This window comes from Gnatocerus cornutus, chromosome 4 (genome assembly GCF_029298725.1).
Source record: "Gnatocerus cornutus isolate USDA-ARS CGAHR chromosome 4, icGnaCorn1.1, whole genome shotgun sequence".
NCBI lineage: Eukaryota > Metazoa > Arthropoda > Insecta > Coleoptera > Tenebrionidae > Gnatocerus > Gnatocerus cornutus.
This window is the reverse complement of record NC_142236.1, coordinates 16,393,050-16,412,646: the sequence shown is the minus strand read 5'-3', so window position 1 is coordinate 16,412,646 and position 19,597 is coordinate 16,393,050. Positions and strand designations below refer to the sequence as shown.

The window sequence follows — 19,597 nt, the reverse complement described above, 5'->3', positions numbered from 1 at the left end:
TTGATGTCGAACTCGATTAAATAAATCAATCTCCGCTAATGTTTCCTTCGTTGCTCGGACCGATTTAAATAAGTGCCGAGACAAAAAAACACCGCTACCGTACATGTTGTGTGTACAAAAAATCAGACCCTTTTGAGATGTTTATGACTGAGTCTCTCGACTTAATGGTCATGGTTTTGTCCCCACGAACATTAAAGCATTTTGAAACGTCTACCACGTCAGCAAAGCCGGACGAACGAAAACGATTTTTAAAAATTTATTTCTCGAAAACCAAACGGCCGAAAAGGACGAAAACCGGCCACTTTGTTAGTTTGGAAACTCGTCGATTTTTCTAGCGGAGCAAAAGGAGCGAGAATGGTACGGTTCGGGAGGAGATAATTTTGAAAGTACGTACACCGTCGAACTCGAACATCTCAACTTTTAGAGTGAGGGTTACCCTACACGTTTTAGTATAGAGTTAATGATTAGTGCGGGAATACAATTTTTGCAGATAAGTGCGACTCTTTCAACACGAGTGCGCCCCGCGCACGAGTGAAGGAATGTCGCACGAATCAGGCAAAATTATTCCCGGACGTCTTTTGTATAACATTTTTTGCACGAAGTTTGTAACAAATTTTCGCCAACATAGTTAGCATTTGTTGGTATAAAAAAATCAAGTTGCTGAAGTCGGTAATTGCTTTTCCAGTTGACAGTTGTCAATTCTATCAAGCAAAAAGTTCAAAAATAAAGATTTGTATTGATTTGTACCATGTCTTCGGAAGAAGAGTTTGAATTCGAGTGTACACCACCCGAAGTGAAAAGTGCGGCAACTGCTGCAATAAACAATTTATTGTCGACAAATCACGCCCCAGTTATGAGAGTACGTTTTCTCAGTTTGTCAAATGGTGCGAAGATAAAAAGATCAAAAATTACTGTGAAAACGTCTTGGTGGCCTATTTTGAAGAAATATGTTCTACTAAATACACATTGTGGCCAATTTATAGCATGATACGATCTTGCTTGAATATTAAGAAGGATATAGATATCTCGAAATATCCAAAATTGCTTGCCCTTCTTAAAAGGAAAACGGAACATCACATTCCAAAAAAGTCCCAAATACTTGAAGGAGAACATATTACAAAATTTTTGACAGAGGCCCCTAATAAAGAATATTTCTTGATGAAAGTGAGTGGTTTGGGTTTATTCAGAAATTTACATTCAAAAATTTAACATTTATATTTTAGACGATTTTGATTATGGGAATTTCTGGAGCCTGCCGCCGAGAAGAAATTTGTAAGATGATGATTGGTGATTTTATCTTTAAAGATGACATAATTTTGGTTTCTATTCCTGAAACAAAAACTAAGGTTAAACGGGAATTTGCCATAACCAAAAGGGAATGGGTCGAAATAATAAAGCATTTTGTGAAATTAAAACTACAAGTTGTAACTGACAACAGGAGACTATTTCTAACTTATCGTGCAGGAAAATGTATAAATTTACCTATTGGTATAAACACCATTGGGAAAATTCCATCATTGATCGGCAAATATCTTGAACTTCCAAACCCTCATCAATATACTGGCCATTGTTTTCGTAGGAGCAGTGCTACGTTATTAGCAAACAAAGGACTTGACTTTCTAGCCGTTAAAAGACATGGTGGTTGGAAATCTTCCGCAGTAACGGAGGGATTTATCCAAGATTCTTTAAAAAATAAAATAGAAGTAGCAGACACTTTGACAGACCTGTAAGATCCAATTCCAACAATTCGTACAATATTAGTAACGCCGTGAGAACTGAAAACACTGCTGGAGTTTCTGGTGTGTCGTTTGCTTCGTGCAGCAACTGCACATTCAATATAAACATCTATAATAATAAAAATTTACACAACAAGTACGGAAAATGACCAGAGTGTGAGTGTAGATGCAAGAGTCGCCAGTCGAGTGCAGATATTACACGAGTGCAATAAAGACACTTTCCGACGAGTTATGTACACTATTTTTTCTACGACCATCCATCATCAGGAAGATACTATAAGTCTCGACAATAGTTTATTTCTTATCTATTCTAAGTTAGATACGGTCTGTCCAACGATTAAATAGATGACAGTTTTCTAACCAAATTTGCGCGATAAAAACCATTACAGACAACCGCCAAATTTAAAATAGTTGGCATGATGCAAATTTCGAAATTCAAAAAAAAACATTGTTTTTACTAAATTTACTGCTATATAAAAATGGTTCCTATTACTTGATTATAGAAAGAGAATCAACAAACTGACTGGTTCGGTGTTTCATCATTAATTTGCTAACGTAGAGAAAACCTCGAAAACTCTCTGTCCTACCCCGGCCGAAGTGCATAGGAAATAGCGCAAAACGCCATTGCTTTTTACGGGCTCAAATTAAGAACTGGAGTTTTGATTTCTTTTGTACGTGTAGATAACATCGAAATGTACACGGGAAACTCCTTGATTTTTAAAATATCCTTATAAATTTATTTAAAAAAAAATAAAAACTGAAAAAACGCCATGTCGTTTTACGGACACAGTTTTAGGAATTTTGCTTAAACTACGACTCGATAGATGAGGAATTTTATTCTACATCCGGGAAACTCCTTGGTTTTTTCCCCACATAAATAGTTTCTTTAGAAAAAAATAAAATGTCATCTAAAAATGATTCCCAATTTTCAAAAAGTCGGCAACCAACACTTCAATGTTGCCCTGATTTACAGCCCCTCACAACAGGGGGTCTCTAATCCTAATCACGGTTCGATGACTACAACTCGGCCGACCGGCGATTGACCATTGGGACCCCAACCTTATCCAGTGGACATACTAATTGGCGCAGAATTAGCACGGCACATACGTCTTGCGAATAAATACATCATCAGAAATTTTACAGTCCTACAAGAAACACATTATGGTTGGATCATTTCTGGACCTGTTGAAACTCAAAACACATCAGCAGTTCATTCATTACATGCTACCATGCAAACACTTAATGATCAAATCGAAGAATTTTGGATAACCGAAACTATTCCAGAAAACCCGCATTATTCGAAAGAACAACTACTATGTGAAGAACATTTCAAAAACACAACTACCAGAAATTCCAATGGCAGATTTGTAGTAGCACTACCACTCAAACACAATGTTGAAACACTGGGTTGTACAAGAGCAGCAGCAGAGACAAGATTGATTTCTATGGAAAGAAAAATGAAGTATAACCAAGAATTTGCATCATTATACAAGGATTTCCTCAAAGAATATGAAAAACTAGAGTACATGAGTCAAGTAACAGAAGATGTTAATCACAAGGTTTATTATTTACCTCATCATGCCGTTTTGAAAGAAAGTAAGTACTACAACCAAGCTACGAGTAGTATTCGATGCATGACACAAGAGCGACAACGGAACATCTTTGAATGATATTCTTATGGTTGGACCCACTATTCAACAACATTTATTTAATATTTTGCTTCGATTTCGACAACATCGTTATGTCATGACATGAGACATAGAAAAGATGTACAGACAAATTTTGATAAGACCAGAAGATCAAGATTTACAATGTATTTTATCATATTTAATCATTTAGAAATCAAGAAGATAAGAACATCATTGAATATAAGCTGAAGACCGTTACATATGGAACAGCTTCTGCTCCATTTCAAGCCATCAGATGTTTAGTTCAACTAGCAGTTGAAAACAAGAATGTATACCCACAAGCAAGTTCAGTAATTCAAAATGACTTCTACGTCGACGCCATGATTACTGGATGCAGTGACATAGAAGAATTGCAGCAAATCAAGACTGAAGTTTCAACGATATTAGAGTCAGCGGGATTCCATTTAAGAAAATGGAATTCAAATGTTCATCAGATCATCGGAGAAGACAACAAAAGCGAATTTGAGTTAAGATTTATCAAGGACTTAGCAACACCTACGTTGGGTGTCTTATGGAATCCAAAAAAAAACGTTTTTCAATACGACATCGACGTTTCTACAAATAAGTGCAATACGAAAAGAGAAATCTTAGGTCAGATCGCTAAGATTTACGATCCATTAGGATTAGTCAGCCCAATAACTATCAAGGCCAAAATATTTTTATAAATGTTATGGTAGTTGCAAACTAATTGGGACGTCGTGATTCCAGAAGATATTTTAAGACAATGGCAAGAGTTTAAAGGACAACTATCAGCATTAAGACAACTGAACGTAAATCGTCATTTATTAATTGATGAACCGACAGAAGTTGAAATCCACGGATTTTGCAAACGATTTTGCCATAACTTGCGTTATCCAGAGAACAAGATCAATGGACATTTGACGACAGATAACCTTAAACAAGCTTTGGAATGTATTATTTAAGCTACACAACAAGAACATTTTCAAGACGAAATTCGACAACTGCAAAAGGGTCAACAAGTGTCTAAGAAGAGCCCCATTTTCAAACTAAATCCGTTCTTGGACAACAAAAATTGCATACGAGTTGGAGGTCGTCTGAAAAATTCAAACTTTCCGGAAGATCAACGCCATCCGTTAATCTTGCCAAAGGATAATCATATCGTCAATTTAATCATGGAAGAGACACATACACGTTTGTTACATTGTGGCAAAGAGCATCTTCTAGCCGCAGTGAGACTTAACTTGTGGCAATTAGATGGAAGAAGAACAGCTAAACGAATTAGTTATAAATGCATCACTTGCTTTAGACATAAGCCATCTATTTCAACACATTTTATGGGTAATTTACGAAAGAGTCGGGTAATCATTCCAACCAGACCATTCGAAGTAACTGGAATCGACTACGCAGGGCCCATACAGATACGAGAAAGCAAAAGAAGAGGCAGAGTGCACATTAGCAAAGGCTATATTGCAATTTTCGTTTGTTTTAGTTCAAAGGCAATACATATTGAACTTGTAACAGATTTAACCATCGAGACATTTCTTTCTGCTTTTCATCGTTTCATAGCAAGACGAGGCAGTCCAAGACTACATTCCAACAATGCTACTACATTTACAGGCACCAACAATTATCTTCGAGATCTCCACAAATTTATAAAGAGCAACAAGCACATAATTTTCAAGAAAATGGTAAACTGGAAAATTGATTTAAAATTCATACCAGCACGTTCCCCACATCATGGAGGTCTTTGAGAATCAGCTGTTAAGTCAATGAAGAAGCACTTTTACAAAATCGTCATTAACAAAAAATTGACTTTTGAAGAATATTCAACAGTTTTAGCTGGTATTGAAAGTTGTCTCAATTCACGACCACTTACGCATATTAGCAACGATCCCAACGATTTAGTTCCTTTAACGCCATCACATTTTCTGAGGTGCTATTTCAGTTTTACTACAGTTTTGCACCACAGAATCGGTAAAATTAAGGCTTGAATAGCCATGATCTCCGTTTTTAGACGACAGTGGCTGGACCTTGTTGCGTAACACTATTCAATTAATACTCTACTTTTTTGAACCAAATGGGTTTGTTTACCAAACAATCAGGAAAGCGACTAAATCTAATAAATGTTGCCCTTGGAAATGATAGTAAAGTTGCTTTAAAAACAATCTTCAAAGTTTGTAACTAAATAGAATAAGCAGCATTTATGCTACAACTGAAATGCACTCATTTGTCAAACGCTCTGTTAACCGATTATTTGCTTCGCCAAGAGTCCAGGTGCATGTTTTAAACGACAAAAAATATATGGCAGAGACTGTCGGACAGAAGAACACAGCCAAACATCAGTGTTTTTGTTTTTAATAAGAGTTCAAAGTTCTCGCAACATTTTGTTAAATTTTAACCATATTTTTGCACAGATTGAAGTTACCTACGTCGGAAATCAACAATTTGAGCTTAGAACAAGAGTTTTGAAACGTTAGACATCGTTGTTAGTCATCCAAAACGAATCTCCAAATCTTTAAAAAGTGAGGTTAGTTTGGACTCACGGTGATAACTCTGCCGTCACAATGACAAATATTCAATTTTAATTGTACCGTCATTCCGGCGGGAAATTCAAAATTAACCGTTTTTAATTAGATTTTTTTTGAATAATGCCATAAAAGCATCGAATTTAAAAAAATACGGTCTGATTGAGAATCATTCAAAGAATAATCCACCGCTGACCAAATTCAATTTGGAAGTTCGAGAGAGCAGGAAAAAAAATTTAATTCATTTTCCCATGTTATTTCCCTATGTTCAGCAGTCGCTGGAACACCCGGTATTTGTATCGACAGATCAAATAAAAACTCATCCTCGGTTGGCTTTGAAATTTCAAGTCATGTCTTTGAAGAAACAGTTTTTTCTTTCTGTCAAGTAATTTGCTGGAAATTTAGTAAAAATTGTAATAAACGATTTTGATGTTTGATTCATATTGAAAAAAGTTCTTTTATCAAAAACTAACCAAAACACGCTCTCTTGCTTTCCATTATTTGCAAGACAGTTTTCATCTTATAACCTTAAAATTGGCAGCTTGTCAAAGTGGCAAGTAAGAACACGGCTGTGGAATTCCAAAGGTAACTGAGAATGATCTCTCGATAGATGTTATTATAAAATCCCAAAACGCATTTTTTTTTGTTCGGATTCAAATTCAAGATTTGTTTAGGTTACGACTATCAATTGCCCGTTTCTATCCCCAATAGCTCGCGACGCAGTTACACGTCAGCGCGGGGATAAATTAATAATCCAAAAAAAACTAAAAAAAATTTGCCGAATACTCGGATATTCTAAGGAAAATCTAAAGAATACGACAAAATTGTAAAATTTAAAGAAAGGTCAATGTTTTGTAAAGGAAATCATCAAAAAATCTAAAGAGAATTTATGAATCTATGAAAACAATGCTAAAATGGCAAAATAAACAATGTCAATAAATGTCGAGAAAAAAGTCAAATTAAAAAAAAGGGACAAAAAACGACTAAAAAAGAAACAAAAATAAAAATGGTGAAAATGGCAAAACGAAGAATGGCTTAAAGTGAAGAGAATTTAATAAAAATGGGACAGAAATCTAACGAAAAAGAATAAACCTTCTCGAAAAGCAATGCAGAAAATATGAAAATGAAGAAAGCTAGGAAATGTCAAAATAAAAAGGAGAAGTCACTAGAAATGGCCTAAAAATCGACTAAAGAAGTCACAATAATGCAAAAATGTAAAAACGACAGCAACTGCTACCACCATGTTTAGTTTTTGCTCTTTTTCTTTAAAACCAAACCTGCTAGACGCTTAATTTTTAGAAAACGCTTACAATTATTGTCGCTTTATAAGATAAGATTAATTTTAAATGATTCTAGTTTAAATTAAGACTAACAAAATTTACCTTTTGAAGAAAAGAGTGTCGTTTGAAACGCCAAAACAATCTCTCCCATTTCAGTTATCTTAGATTTTAATTTCATGAAAATGTGTTTTAAATAACAAAGATATTGAACTCGATAGTTTTAGGTGAGCCCCTTTATACATACAGGGTGTTCGGAAAGTCACGCACCATCGTGATACTGTATTATCGGACATTGCCATAGATCACCGGAAAAATGTTAAAAAAATCCATGTCTTCAATTTTTCGAAATATGATAGATTGAAGAGTAAAAATTTAATGCCAAAATTAAAGATTTCTGTGCAATAATTTTAGGTTCAAATGCATTTGTTACCTAAAGGACATTTTGTGTAAAGGTACGGTACAAAAAAATCGGAAAAATTTTGTAAGAAATCTCTGAAAACTGTTAACAAGATTTTTAAATCAACAATCTCGATCGTTTACATGAAACCATAGTTACAATACTCATTCATGAACCGACCTGACTAACGCCAACAATACAACAGCAACGTTACTATGGATTTGAATACTGGAAATTAAAATTATTGGAGGAACAGTTTAGCAGTGTTGCCATTTTCCTAATTTTCTTTTAGTCCTCTTGCGAAAACAGAGAGTCTGAAAATTTTTTTTGGTACTCTGGGGGACCACCCTCTTCCAAGATGGTGAAAAAAATTTCATGGTGGACCATGAAAAAAAACGTTTCTCCCTTGTATACATATGTATAATTTAGTACTATTTATCGGAACGCAACGAGAACGCCTGCTAGACTTGATGATTTCATGTACCATTAAAAGTTAATTCTAACAGTTTTTAATGCAGTACAATTCCGGGTCGATTAATTATTTTCCTATGATTAGTTTCTGTAATAACAACATTATAATGAAAATACTACTAGTAAAAGATTCATTTATTTGTATGACAAGATGCACGTTGATGGCGCTCCAAAAGTCGTTCCCTTCTCCAAAAAAGGTACGACTTTTACACCAATACAACTTTAACCTCTCTGGTTCCAGATGACCATCTCTGGCTCCTCCGTCTCATTTATGTGGATGCGTTCCAAAAGATCTTCATGAAAGTCTCAACAGGCGTTGTTACCATCACCATTGGCGTGTTGTTGCTTTTCCAAACCATTCTATTTTTGCAAAAGTTTGATTTCTGGTACTTTATCAAATTACGGCTGCCTTTTTTCTGTAAGTACTTTTCGAAAGAATTTCTCCTGATTTTGTTTTTAGGTTCTTGTTTCGATTACTACGATTCCGCTGGTGACAAAACTGTATCAAAACATACTTGGCAATCTTGAATTCTGGGATATGAAAACAGTCAGCGTTGCCTCCCAAAAAAGAATTCGCTTGGAAGCTCTCTATTTTAACCTTACTCTGAGGTGAACACAATTTTGATCGTTATTTGCGCATTCACGTGCATGCAGCCAGTCAAGGGAGACGCTGATATTTTCTTTCCTTTCGCCATCTTTGCGAAGTTTTTCCCACAGTGGGAGCCACTTTTATCGTGGACGTACCGAGTAGAATATATTCCGGCGTTTATTATGACACTGGTTCCATTTCTCATGGCGTACTACATCTTAAGTGCGCTACGATTTCAATCCTACATTCTCATCGATTTTTTGAATGGAATTGATAACGGATTTGTCAATGACGAAACGTTGTTTTATCAGAAGGAGTTCCAAAAAGATGTTGGGCGAAAATTAAGAATTGGTATTGATAAACACGTCTATCTTTATTGTTCTTTTTATTTTATTGTTTTTCAGTGTCGTTGAGAATATCGTGCGAAACCTTAACTCACTGATAGTTTTATACAGGGTCATCGGCGCCGTCTTCGGTATCAGCATCATAGTTTTATTATACACTGTAAGTAGCACTATCAAAGTCCCTAATCTTTTTCTAAAGTATTCAGGAAGCCTTGAAGAACAATACGCCAGGATGTACTCTGTGAACGTAGGCTTTAAGGTTGAACTATTCATATTTGAAGATAGGACGTTTCAATGTAAAAGTTCGTACAAAATTGCGCGAAAACGAAAAGAGCTATTTAAATGCGGTTTTTTGTGTTTGAAAGAGCACAAAAAGTTGTAGTGACGTTACCCTATGAGATTTATATCTTGGTTTTATAAATATTTTTTTCTATTTCGCGTTCATAATGAAGATATTTCGATACGCATTTGAGCGTATTTCGGTATCGTAATGGACCAATCCCGTGCCAATATTTCCAGGAGCATTTATTTTTCTTAGGTTTGCAGCAGACAAACCGTCAACCTGCCGTCAACGTTGACAATTTAGATTTTGGTTTTGATAAACCATGATAAATCGATCAATACACCATTATTTCTTGTTGTACTTGGCTTAATAAGTCATCGGAGAAAAACTCTTTGGATGCAAGAGAACTATCATGATCATGATCAACATCTTCGCTCTCTTGGCTCCCTTGCGCTCCGATAACCTCAAAACGTCACACCTGTCAAACTGACTGAAATTGGATTTCGCTACTTCGAATTTTTTCCCGAACATTTTGCAGATGCCAACTACCCTAAAGTTCCCTAGATTTCGAAATCGAGTTTTTTCGTTTAAAATAAGGCGAAATAGAAAAAATAACGTATGATACTTGTTCATAATGCATTTTGCCGCACTTACTACTTTATGACACTCCTAAAAACGTGCGTGCGGCAAAATGTTCATTCTGAAACGCGTTTCATAATATACTATTTTCTATTTCGCGTTCATAATAAATATATTTCGATACGCGTTTGAGCGTATTTCGGTATCGTAATGAACCAATCCCGTGCCAATATTTCTAGGAACTTATATTTTTCTTAGGTTTGCAGCAGACAAACCGTCACCCTGCCGTCAACGTTGACAATTTAGATTTTGGTTATGAAAAACCATGATAAATCGATCAATACACTATTATTTCTTGTTGTCCTTGGCTTAATAATTCATCAGAGAAAAACCCTTGGATGCAAGAGAACCTAGATAATCATGATCAACATCTTCGCTCTCTTGGCTCTCTTGCGCTCCGGTAACCTCAAAACGCCACACCTGTCAAACTGACTGAAATTAGATTTTTTTTCTTGAACATTTTGCAAATGCCAACTACCCTAAAATTCGTGTATTTATTTTTCGTGTAAAATAAGGCGAAATAGAAAAAATAGCGTATGATACTTGTTCATAATGCATTTTGCCGCACTTACTACTTTATGACACTCATCGCTGCGCTCGTCATGTCCTAAAAACGTGCGTGCGGCAAAATGTTCATTATGAAACGCGTTTCATAATATACTATTTTTCGATTTTAGAAAGTTATATTTTTCTTTATTAAAATTTGACTTAGTAACAACGCTACACATTTTCAAAACAAACCGATTGGCGCAAGAAAAAAGTCAATTTATTAATTAGGGCGGCTGTTAAACTTTTGAAATTTTAGCGATTTCGAAATAATGTCTGTCTTTTTCTTTCGCCTCAGGCAAAGACGAGCCTCAGTGTAAAACCCTCAATAAAGGTTATTGCTACGTAATTATTTTCTATTGTGTGGCGATTTGTTGATTTACAACATAGTTATAGTCAACTAACTTTTAACTAACTTTATTAATGAATGCAGTTCAATTTTCGGGCGAAGGCGGGTGCATTATCAAATTAAAAATCAAGAAAATCATCGCCACTCTTGATCCATTCTTGATGAAAAATTTGATAACAAAAGTGGTCAGTTTTTGACCCGTCGGCGTGGATAGAAAACTATAATTTTACCTTTTTGGGTATTAAAAAGTTTTAATTTTGAGGAAAAGTAGATAAAATTTTTAAATGACTTACGGAAAACACCGGAAAAAGTTTTAAATATTTCATTGGCCACAACGGATCAAAGAAACAGTGTTTTGTGGCACTGTGAACGAGAACAAAGACTGACGGCTAGTAATTTTGGTAGAATTTGTAAACTGCGACCAAGTACAAGTAGAGCGAAGGTGGCAGCATGAATAATAGAAATCAAATTTTCGGGTAACAAATACACGTTTTGTGGCATTGAAAACGAACCCAAAGCTGTGGCTTGCGCGTATAAGTTATTGGAAGAAAAGGAGAAAGAATGTTGTCCAGAACAACAAAAAAATATGAACCTGGACATTCACTGTGGAGATTCACCCCCACATGAACCAAAATTTCTCCCGGGTGGACTCTTCATATGTCAGAACAATCCATTTTTGGTAGCCTCACCAGATGGGCTGATAGGCGACAATAGGCTCGAAAATTTGACACCGCAGGAAAGAATTTTTGCAAAAAAATAAAATTTTGTTTGATCACTGGAACAAACACGATTTCACTAAATAAAACCCAACAGTATTTTTTATCAAGTCTAAAGACAATTGCTAGTTACGAGAAGCAGATACTGTTTTTTCATAGTTTGGACTCCAAAGGGGTGTTTATATGATATTATTTTCAAGGATGAAGAATTTTGTGACGCAATGTTAATCAAACTAAAAGACTTTTATATGTCATGCATGTTACCCGAAATGGTAAAGAAATGCCTTTAGTGGGCGTTTCACTTATTTTTTGTTTTTTCTTTTTGTTTTTATGTTTGAGTAAACATTTCATGTTTTTTTCTGTATATTTTTATTTTTTTCTTTGTATTTTCTTTTTGTTTTAGTAGTTTCTTTTTTTGGTTTTGTAGTTTTTTTGTAGTTTTGTTACTATTTCAAATTCCTTTTGATCGTACACCTGAAACTAATTTTGCTTATTATGTAGGCAAAACTTATTTATAAAAAAACAACATTTGTTTTAAAACATGTGTCCCTTTTTTGTTTGTGAAATATTTGTGCAAAGAACTTTCAAACTAATGCTGCATTTCTTCTCCGTCGCGTTGAATCGACAGTTTTATACCCACAGACCTCGGTTTTTCCGACCTTTGACATTTTACGTTTGGATGTTTAAAATGTTTCATATAATTTTTCCTTTACGCAGAATTTTGAAGCAGAATTTACCGTTACAGTTTGTTAGATGTCCCCTTAACAAGAACAATTTATTGTGCACTATAAACAGAAGAGAAGACTTCCCAGTTGACTCTACATATACTAAAACGCGCTGGGTGAGCCTCTCTCTGAAGTTAAGATGTTCGATTTCGACAAGATGCCAATTTAAGGAAATTCTCACGTCCGAACCGTACTTTTTTCGCTCCTTTTGTCCCGCTAGAAAAATCTACGAGTTTCCAAACTAACAAACTGGCCGTTTTTCGTCCTTTTCGGCTGTTTGGTTTTCGCAAAATAAATTTTTAAAACTATGGGTACGATTCCTGTTTTCTGGTACGTCGGTTTCGTGGGGACAAAACCATAACCATTAAGTCGAGAGACACAGTCATAAACATCTCAAAAGGGTCTGATTTTTTGTACACACAACATGTACGGTAGCTGTTTTTTTTTTGTCTTGGAACTTATTTAAATCGGTCCGAGCAACGAAGAAAACATTGGCGGAGATTGATTTACTAATCGAGTTCGGCTTATTTTTAGTACAAAATCTCTTTGACCATCAATGTGTGTTTTCGATGTGTATGCGTAACTTATACCAAAACATCAGGAAGCATGTTTCAAAACTCCTCTTTACAAGCACGAATTCATTGTTTAATCACAGATCATCATTTGATGGACAAACATTTGTTGATACTCTGTATAAAAAAATTGCATAAATACCAAATATCTAACATGCTCTATTTAGGGGTACTTATGCAAAAGTACAACAGATAAATGAAATGGACGGGACGAGTATCGAATTTTATTACGAGTCGGTCGATTTTTAATCGTAGATATTAGAAAGACTAAGAATGCGGGAACTCTTTACACAAAAGGAGTAAAAAATATGAAAATCTCAGAATCTGCTATTTTATCGGTTTAATGCTTTTGTATAGTGAGTACTCTAATTAAGCCTTAAAACTATTTGGTACCTGCTGTAACTATTTGGTACCTGTAAAGGAAACGAATGTTTATAATTTATTTCACAAATTCAGAGACATCTTGTTGATATTAAATTTTGAATTACTATCGCAAAATTAAAATTTCCCACATCAAATTGATTGTAAAATTGTAAACTGTCCTTTGTCTTTATAACCTTAAAATTTATAAACGGTACAGCAATGTCAGAAATTTACTTTGTATGTCAGTCAGTCAGTCACAATGACAATAAAGGTTGCTTTACATTGCCATGTCAAAAAGTGATTAAAAAATTCTTTATTATTATGTAAAATACACGTTCCAACATTAAAATGATGCTAATTTTTTCGATCTCATTGTAAAATTTTGAAAACTTGATAGCCCTCGATTTTTTTAACTTGTTTAAAATTTAAATTAATAAACAAAAATTAAAAGCTTATCAACGTCATTAAAAAAAACACGGTGAAGGGATCAACAATCATCTTGAGTCCCCGCGCTAATACCTGGAAGCGGCACGGGTCCACATTTTACTACTACTTGAAGATGTCGTAAATTTTAATTTTCGGACACAATAGCCTGTTTACACCCTCCACATTATGAGTGCAATAAAATAATATTCGACTCTAAAAGTCAGGTACGCCATGGTAAAAGCTGGCTACTAGTAGTACATTAAAATGTCGTTAAACTAAAAGGTTTTTTTAAACAATCTATTTGGAGTGGTAATATGTATAAAGACGACCGGTAAGTATGAAAAATCATTTTGATGTTAACTGTTTGGCGAATTTTGTTCACTTTGCTTTCTTTACAACCTATTTCATGGTGTGGCAACCTTGGTTAGAGCAATCTAATGAAGAAGTTTGAAAATTTTATGTCTCTCGGGTTTTTCAAATTAATAAACAAAAATTAAAACTTTAAAAAAAAGAAAACATTGAAGGGATCAATAATAATAATCTCGAGCTAATACCTGGAAGAGGCACGGGTCCACATTTTTCTACCTACTTGAAGATGTCGTAAATTTTAATTTTCGGACACAATAGCCTGTTTACACCCTCCACATTATGAGTGCAATAAGATAACATTGGACTCTAAAAGTCAGGTACGCCATGGTAAAAGCTGGCTACTATACTGCGGTAGAAAATATGCTAATTTTACAGACGATTTTCACCCTTATGGATGATTGGCATGTGTCAAATGGTTAGTATGTTGGGTTGCATATTTTTCAAAACACGAATTTTAATTGAGGGGTAGAACAGCCTTAACACCTTCCCGTTTAACCCAAAATTGTCACTTTACAACTGTAATACGTGAAATTCATTCTTCTACCTCCTTGTACCGGCTGTATAGGCTATTGATCACTTCAATTTTTCAGCAGGTGCTCCGCTCACCTGGAATTACATGACTTTCTTTCAAAACTAGAGCAAAGTATGTAAAAAGTCCCAAAATCTAGGGATATGCATTTTTATGCTTTAATGAGTTATACATATTATGTTAGAGAAAATAATACCTATTAATTTTAATTTTTAGAAAAAACTTTTCATTACGAGAATGGTTTAAACCTGGGCCCTTTGTGACGTCACACGTTGACGTTGTAGGGTAAGAGAAGAATAAAAAGAAAAGAATTGGGGTTAAATGAAATTGATCTTTATTGGGTTCTTTGCCCTTTGTTTTTATAGAGTTATCAGTGCCATCACCTACTTTACTAAACTAGGTAGAATTACTACTCTCGGTAGAATTACTTCATCTTTTTCTTAATAAAACATCCGCCCCATTTGCAGGTTTCTGAAGAATATGAAAAACTGTTTTAATTTCGATAAACGATTTGTATGGTCCGGGAAGAACTTCAAAATTCTGGATTATTTTGGATAATAGAATTTTCATATTCATCATGGCGTATTTCAAACCTGCAACTACATAGTCAGCAAGTATTTTCAGACGTAATGTAGTTACCGATGCAGTTTCTAGATCCGAAACTAAACGGCAGATATGAGCATCGTGGCCTCTTTTCAACTTCTTCAGGTAAAAACCTGTCTGGATCAAACTTTAAAGGCTCGGACCAGTACTCAGGGCTTCTGTGGATAAACTGGATTAGAATTATAACAATACAATCTTTCGGATAAACTTGGCCATCTAAAATGACACTTTTGATTACATGTTTGTAGATCAATCTACAGAGCGAACCTATTTCAAAGGTTTTATCCACGCTGCGTGCTACAAATGGAACTGGAGGAAGAAGTCTCATGGTTTCTTTAATCACTCGTTCTAAGTAGGGTAAATTGTTGAGGTCCTCAAGAGTTAATTCTCTGTTAAGAAAACTTGTCTGTTCTTTGTAGAGTTTCGTCTATGGTTAAAATGAAAAGCTGATTCTGGTCAAAATGAACTATACAACCTGAATGTCTGGATAAATGCTCATTGCTAAAAGAACGTATCCTACAACAACAGCTGAAGTTTCACTTCCTGCAAGAAAGAGAAGTGCAATTTCCTCTTCAAGTTCTTTTGTGGAGTAATCTCCATCCACAACGCGGCTAATACAATCGTTCCCATCACTGACTTTAGAATTTTGGTGACGGCGAATTGTCTAAAACATGAACATAAATAGTTTTCTTCTATTGAGCTACATACTTCTCTTATCTGCCGTATGTAAGCTTCTTTTATGACAGTCAGGGTTGTGTGTTTAGAAGTCATTTTCCAAATCCAGTCAAAAAAGAACAAAGGATTCAACGCCCGCGCGACAATGAGTTCTTCAGATCTGCAACAAGTAGGAGAAAAATCAAAGAACATATTTAAGTTTCTCGAGGCTCCAACGCATTTTTGAATATCAGAAGTTCTAGGAAACATATGGAAGCAAGCCAGAATCATCGTGACTTATATGAAAATAAACTCCACTAGCTGACCCGCCAGTCATCTAAATAAGAATTTGCCAAAGTTTTGAAAAAACAAAAAACCAATCCAGACGTACAACGCGGAATCACAAGAAAACATTTGACCATCTACCAAACGACGAAGAACGCCGTTTTTTTACAAAGGATGAGTGTTAGAATGCTTAATATGCTATTGTAACAGAGTTGGTTCCGCTATTTTCGCATTTGTGTTGAATGCTATAATATAGACTATTTTGACACAGAATACTACAAGGTGTTTATAAATGTTTTTAGCATCAAGAGTAGCTATAAAATGTCAAAGAAATTTGCCGCTTATTACAAATGTGGGCTTAGATTTTTCAACTGACACTTAACCTCAATCATAGAGTAAAGTAAGTTTTGAAAAAAAAACTGTTCTAGTTATGGTTTCAAACCTGAAAATTAAAGACTTGGACACAACATTATAATTAAAACGTCCTTGACGTAAGTGACATTTCAAATGTAGCTAAACATAGTTATATTTACTATGAAAACAAAGCGGCAAAATACTGCATGGCAGGAATTGTAGAGATACACCTGATGCTAGAAATGTTTATAAACATGTTGTATAATAGCTTTATTTCCATAGCAACGTGGAAATGTTGAAAAACTTTTAAGAATTGTATTGTATTGAAATTAACTCTATACTAAAACGTGTAGGGTAACCCTCACTCTAAAGTTGAGATGTTCGAGTTCGAGCGTGTACGTACTTTCAAAATTATCTCCTCCCGAACCGTACTTTTTTCGCTCCTTTTGCCGCGCTAGAAAAATTGACGAGTTTCCAAACTAACAAAGTGGCCGGTTTTCGTCCTCTTCGGCCGTTTGGTTTTCGAGAAATAAATTTTTAAAACTCTGGGTTCGATTCCGGTGGATTCTGGGACATCGCCGCACGTCGGTTTCGTGGGGACAAAACCATGACCATTAAGTCGAGAGAGTCATAAAGATGCAGTAAACATTTCAGAAAAGGGTCTGATTTTTTTGTACACACAACATGTACGGTAGCGGCTATTTTCTCTTGGCACTTATTTAAATTGGTCCGAACAACGAAGAAAACATTAGCGGAAATTGATTTATTAATTGAGTTCGGCTTATTTTTAATACAGGATCTCTTTGACCATCAAGGTGTGTTTTCGGTATGTATGCGCGAAACTTAAACTACTTAAAAATCTGGAAGCATATTTCGAAACTCCTCTTTACAAGCGCGAATTCATTGTTTAATCACAGATCATCAATTGATGGACAAACATTAGTTGATACTCTGTATAAAAAAATTGCATAGATACCAAGTACCTAACGGGCTCTTTTTTGAATTCCGACTATCAAAAAATAGATGGGCGCGATTTTATCGAAAGTCAAGGCAGATGTAAAGATAAACAACAGATGAACAACAGATAATTTAAATGGACGCGACAAGTATCAAATTTTGGTGACCATTTATTAAGACTCGGGCGATTTTTAAACGTTCTACGGCAGTGATATTAGAGAGACTAAAAATGCAAGTGTGTTTGGCTTAATTGCGGGAACTCATTAGTCATTACACAAAAGTGTTTGTTATTTACGACAGGTATTACCGGCATCACTCCACCCCCCTCTTCACCCGAAAAAACTGAACATCACACAAGCCATTAAATTAAGCCATAAAATCACTATTTGGTACCTGCTGTAACTGTAACTTGACAGCGGAGCTTCAAATACTGCCCGAGTATTATGACCAGTATTTTTTACCTCTTTTCTTGGGATCTCAAGAGCACTAATGTAAACAAACTGGACCGCTCCTTCGGGTGACGAAAACTTTATTACTTAAAGCTTACTTAATCAAAGAACCGAACCTGTAATAAATTTCGTTTTTCTAAATTTTAATCCATTTCCGTCCTACTACAACAAAGTCGTACTTTATTATCTCTCGCAATCGTAGCGTATCGAGGCAATACGGTTTTTCATGCATGTTTCGCATATTGGGATATTTTTCAAAACAGTTACAGATGGAAATTTTATTGCAAGCGTGTGATTTTAGTATGGAGAGAAGTTACAAAAAAAAATCTACAAATCAATCCTAACTTATTATGTTCTGATGAAAAAAATATTCTTCATTGTATAATAATGAATAAACGAACAAACAACTCGAAGAAAACAAAAAATTCTCAAGGAGCCTGTTCGGCGCTAATTTTTAATATGTAGTACAGAATATTGATACATTTTCAATCTCAAGTAGCAAGTTATTTTTTTCAAAGTGTCAATCCCGACTAAATATCAACAAACAGATTTGCACAATCTTATCGAGTCAAAGTGAAAGCAGACGTAAAAAGGATACTGTATACTTACAGTTAACAAAATTTCAATAGATAAATTAAATTGATTGTAAGACAGCAGATATTAGAGGGATTAAACAAATTAAGCGAATTTTACCGATGTCTTTAACAATGAGAAAATTTTAGAATCTGTTATTTGGTGGTTTTGTTCTATTGGGTAGTGACTACCCCAATTAAGCCATAAAATCATTATTTGGTACCGACAACTAGAAGTTCATAGCCGAGCTTCGAATGTTGTTCGATTCTTTCGCGGGGTCTGTAGTAATTTGAGAGAAACTAATGGAATTAATTATGTACGATCGAATAAATTAATGTTCATTACGAATGAACCGATAAACAAATATGAACTCCAAGAAAACAATAAATTAACAAGAGATAAAGAATGCGAAACTTATATAAAGAATGCGACTGGACATCCTGATAGTCGTTTTATTGTAGTTTAAAAAAAAATCGTTGACATAACGTAAGTACTATTTACGACTCGGCCGATTAATCGTTCTAAAGCAGTAGATATTAGGGAGACTAAAAATGCAAGTATGTATGGTTTAATTGGGGTACTCATTACACAAAAAGTAAACTATCACACTACATAATTCTTAATTAGTTTTGTTATTTACGACAAGTAATCGACATCACTCCACACTTTTTCTCACCAGAAAAAACTCACCATCTTGATGGTCGTTTTATTGTAGTTCAACAAAAAAAAAAACAGAACCCTTGAACAAACCCCAAACCGTACATCTACAATTACACGATGTTTAAACAAAATGTTTAAATACATAAAATATAGTTTACGGTAGCGGCTTTTTTTCTTCGAAAGAAACTCCACTTATTAAAATCAGTCCGAGCTCTGAAAAAACACAATTTGACATTAATTAATTACGAAACCGTACTCTCGATTTACAAGAAAATAGATATTTTTTATTTTTATTTTATCTTTCGAATACAAGTATTTGCTTTGGGTGTGCTAAATGAGTTCTTTAGGTCCTTATTTCGGTAAAAAAAAGAATATTTTGGAAGGTACAGGCGATTTCTGAGTTGGTGTCCTCTAAACCATAAAATGGAGCTGCTGTAAATCAGTAATAATCACATCCTATTAAACTTTTTCTTTTGTGAGCAATGATGTTATCGGGGATAATTGAAGTTACAAAATTTGTTCAATTTTTTGCTGTCGGTTTTGCGTTTGAGAAG

The 19,597-nt window shown here is 34.8% G+C and overlaps 1 protein-coding gene and 1 long non-coding RNA gene across 2 annotated transcripts; both read right to left on the bottom strand.

Moving 5' to 3' along the window:
• Positions 1-1,151: 1,151 nt before the first annotated feature.
• LOC148176435 (uncharacterized) lies at positions 1,152-1,718 on the bottom strand. The gene is made up of 2 exons (XR_015770065.1): positions 1,483-1,718; positions 1,152-1,329 (listed from the first exon to the last, which is right to left on the bottom strand). It is a non-coding gene; the product is annotated as an uncharacterized LOC148176435 (long non-coding RNA).
• Positions 1,719-14,877: 13,159 nt separating this feature from the next.
• On the bottom strand, positions 14,878-15,814 carry LOC148176434 (cytochrome P450 4g1-like). The gene is made up of 4 exons (XM_088034800.1): positions 15,587-15,814; positions 15,379-15,538; positions 15,148-15,327; positions 14,878-15,101 (listed from the first exon to the last, which is right to left on the bottom strand). Exons 1-4 carry the CDS (start codon positions 15,608-15,610, stop codon positions 14,938-14,940), a joined length of 528 nt encoding a protein of 175 aa, XP_087890926.1. The 5' UTR covers positions 15,611-15,814; the 3' UTR covers positions 14,878-14,937.
• Between the last annotated feature and the right edge of the window lie 3,783 nt (positions 15,815-19,597).

Excerpts from the sequence above, each read along its gene's own strand:
- LOC148176434 (XM_088034800.1), bottom strand. The coding sequence starts at position 15,610 with ATGAGCATTTATCCAGACATTCAG. Across the intron at positions 15,328-15,378 it reads GGATAAAACCTTTGAAATAG|ATGGCCAAGTTTATCCGAAA; the intron begins GTTCGCTCTGTA and ends GTGTCATTTTAG. Across the intron at positions 15,102-15,147 it reads CGGATCTAGAAACTGCATCG|GTTTGAAATACGCCATGATG; the intron begins GTAACTACATTA and ends ATGTAGTTGCAG.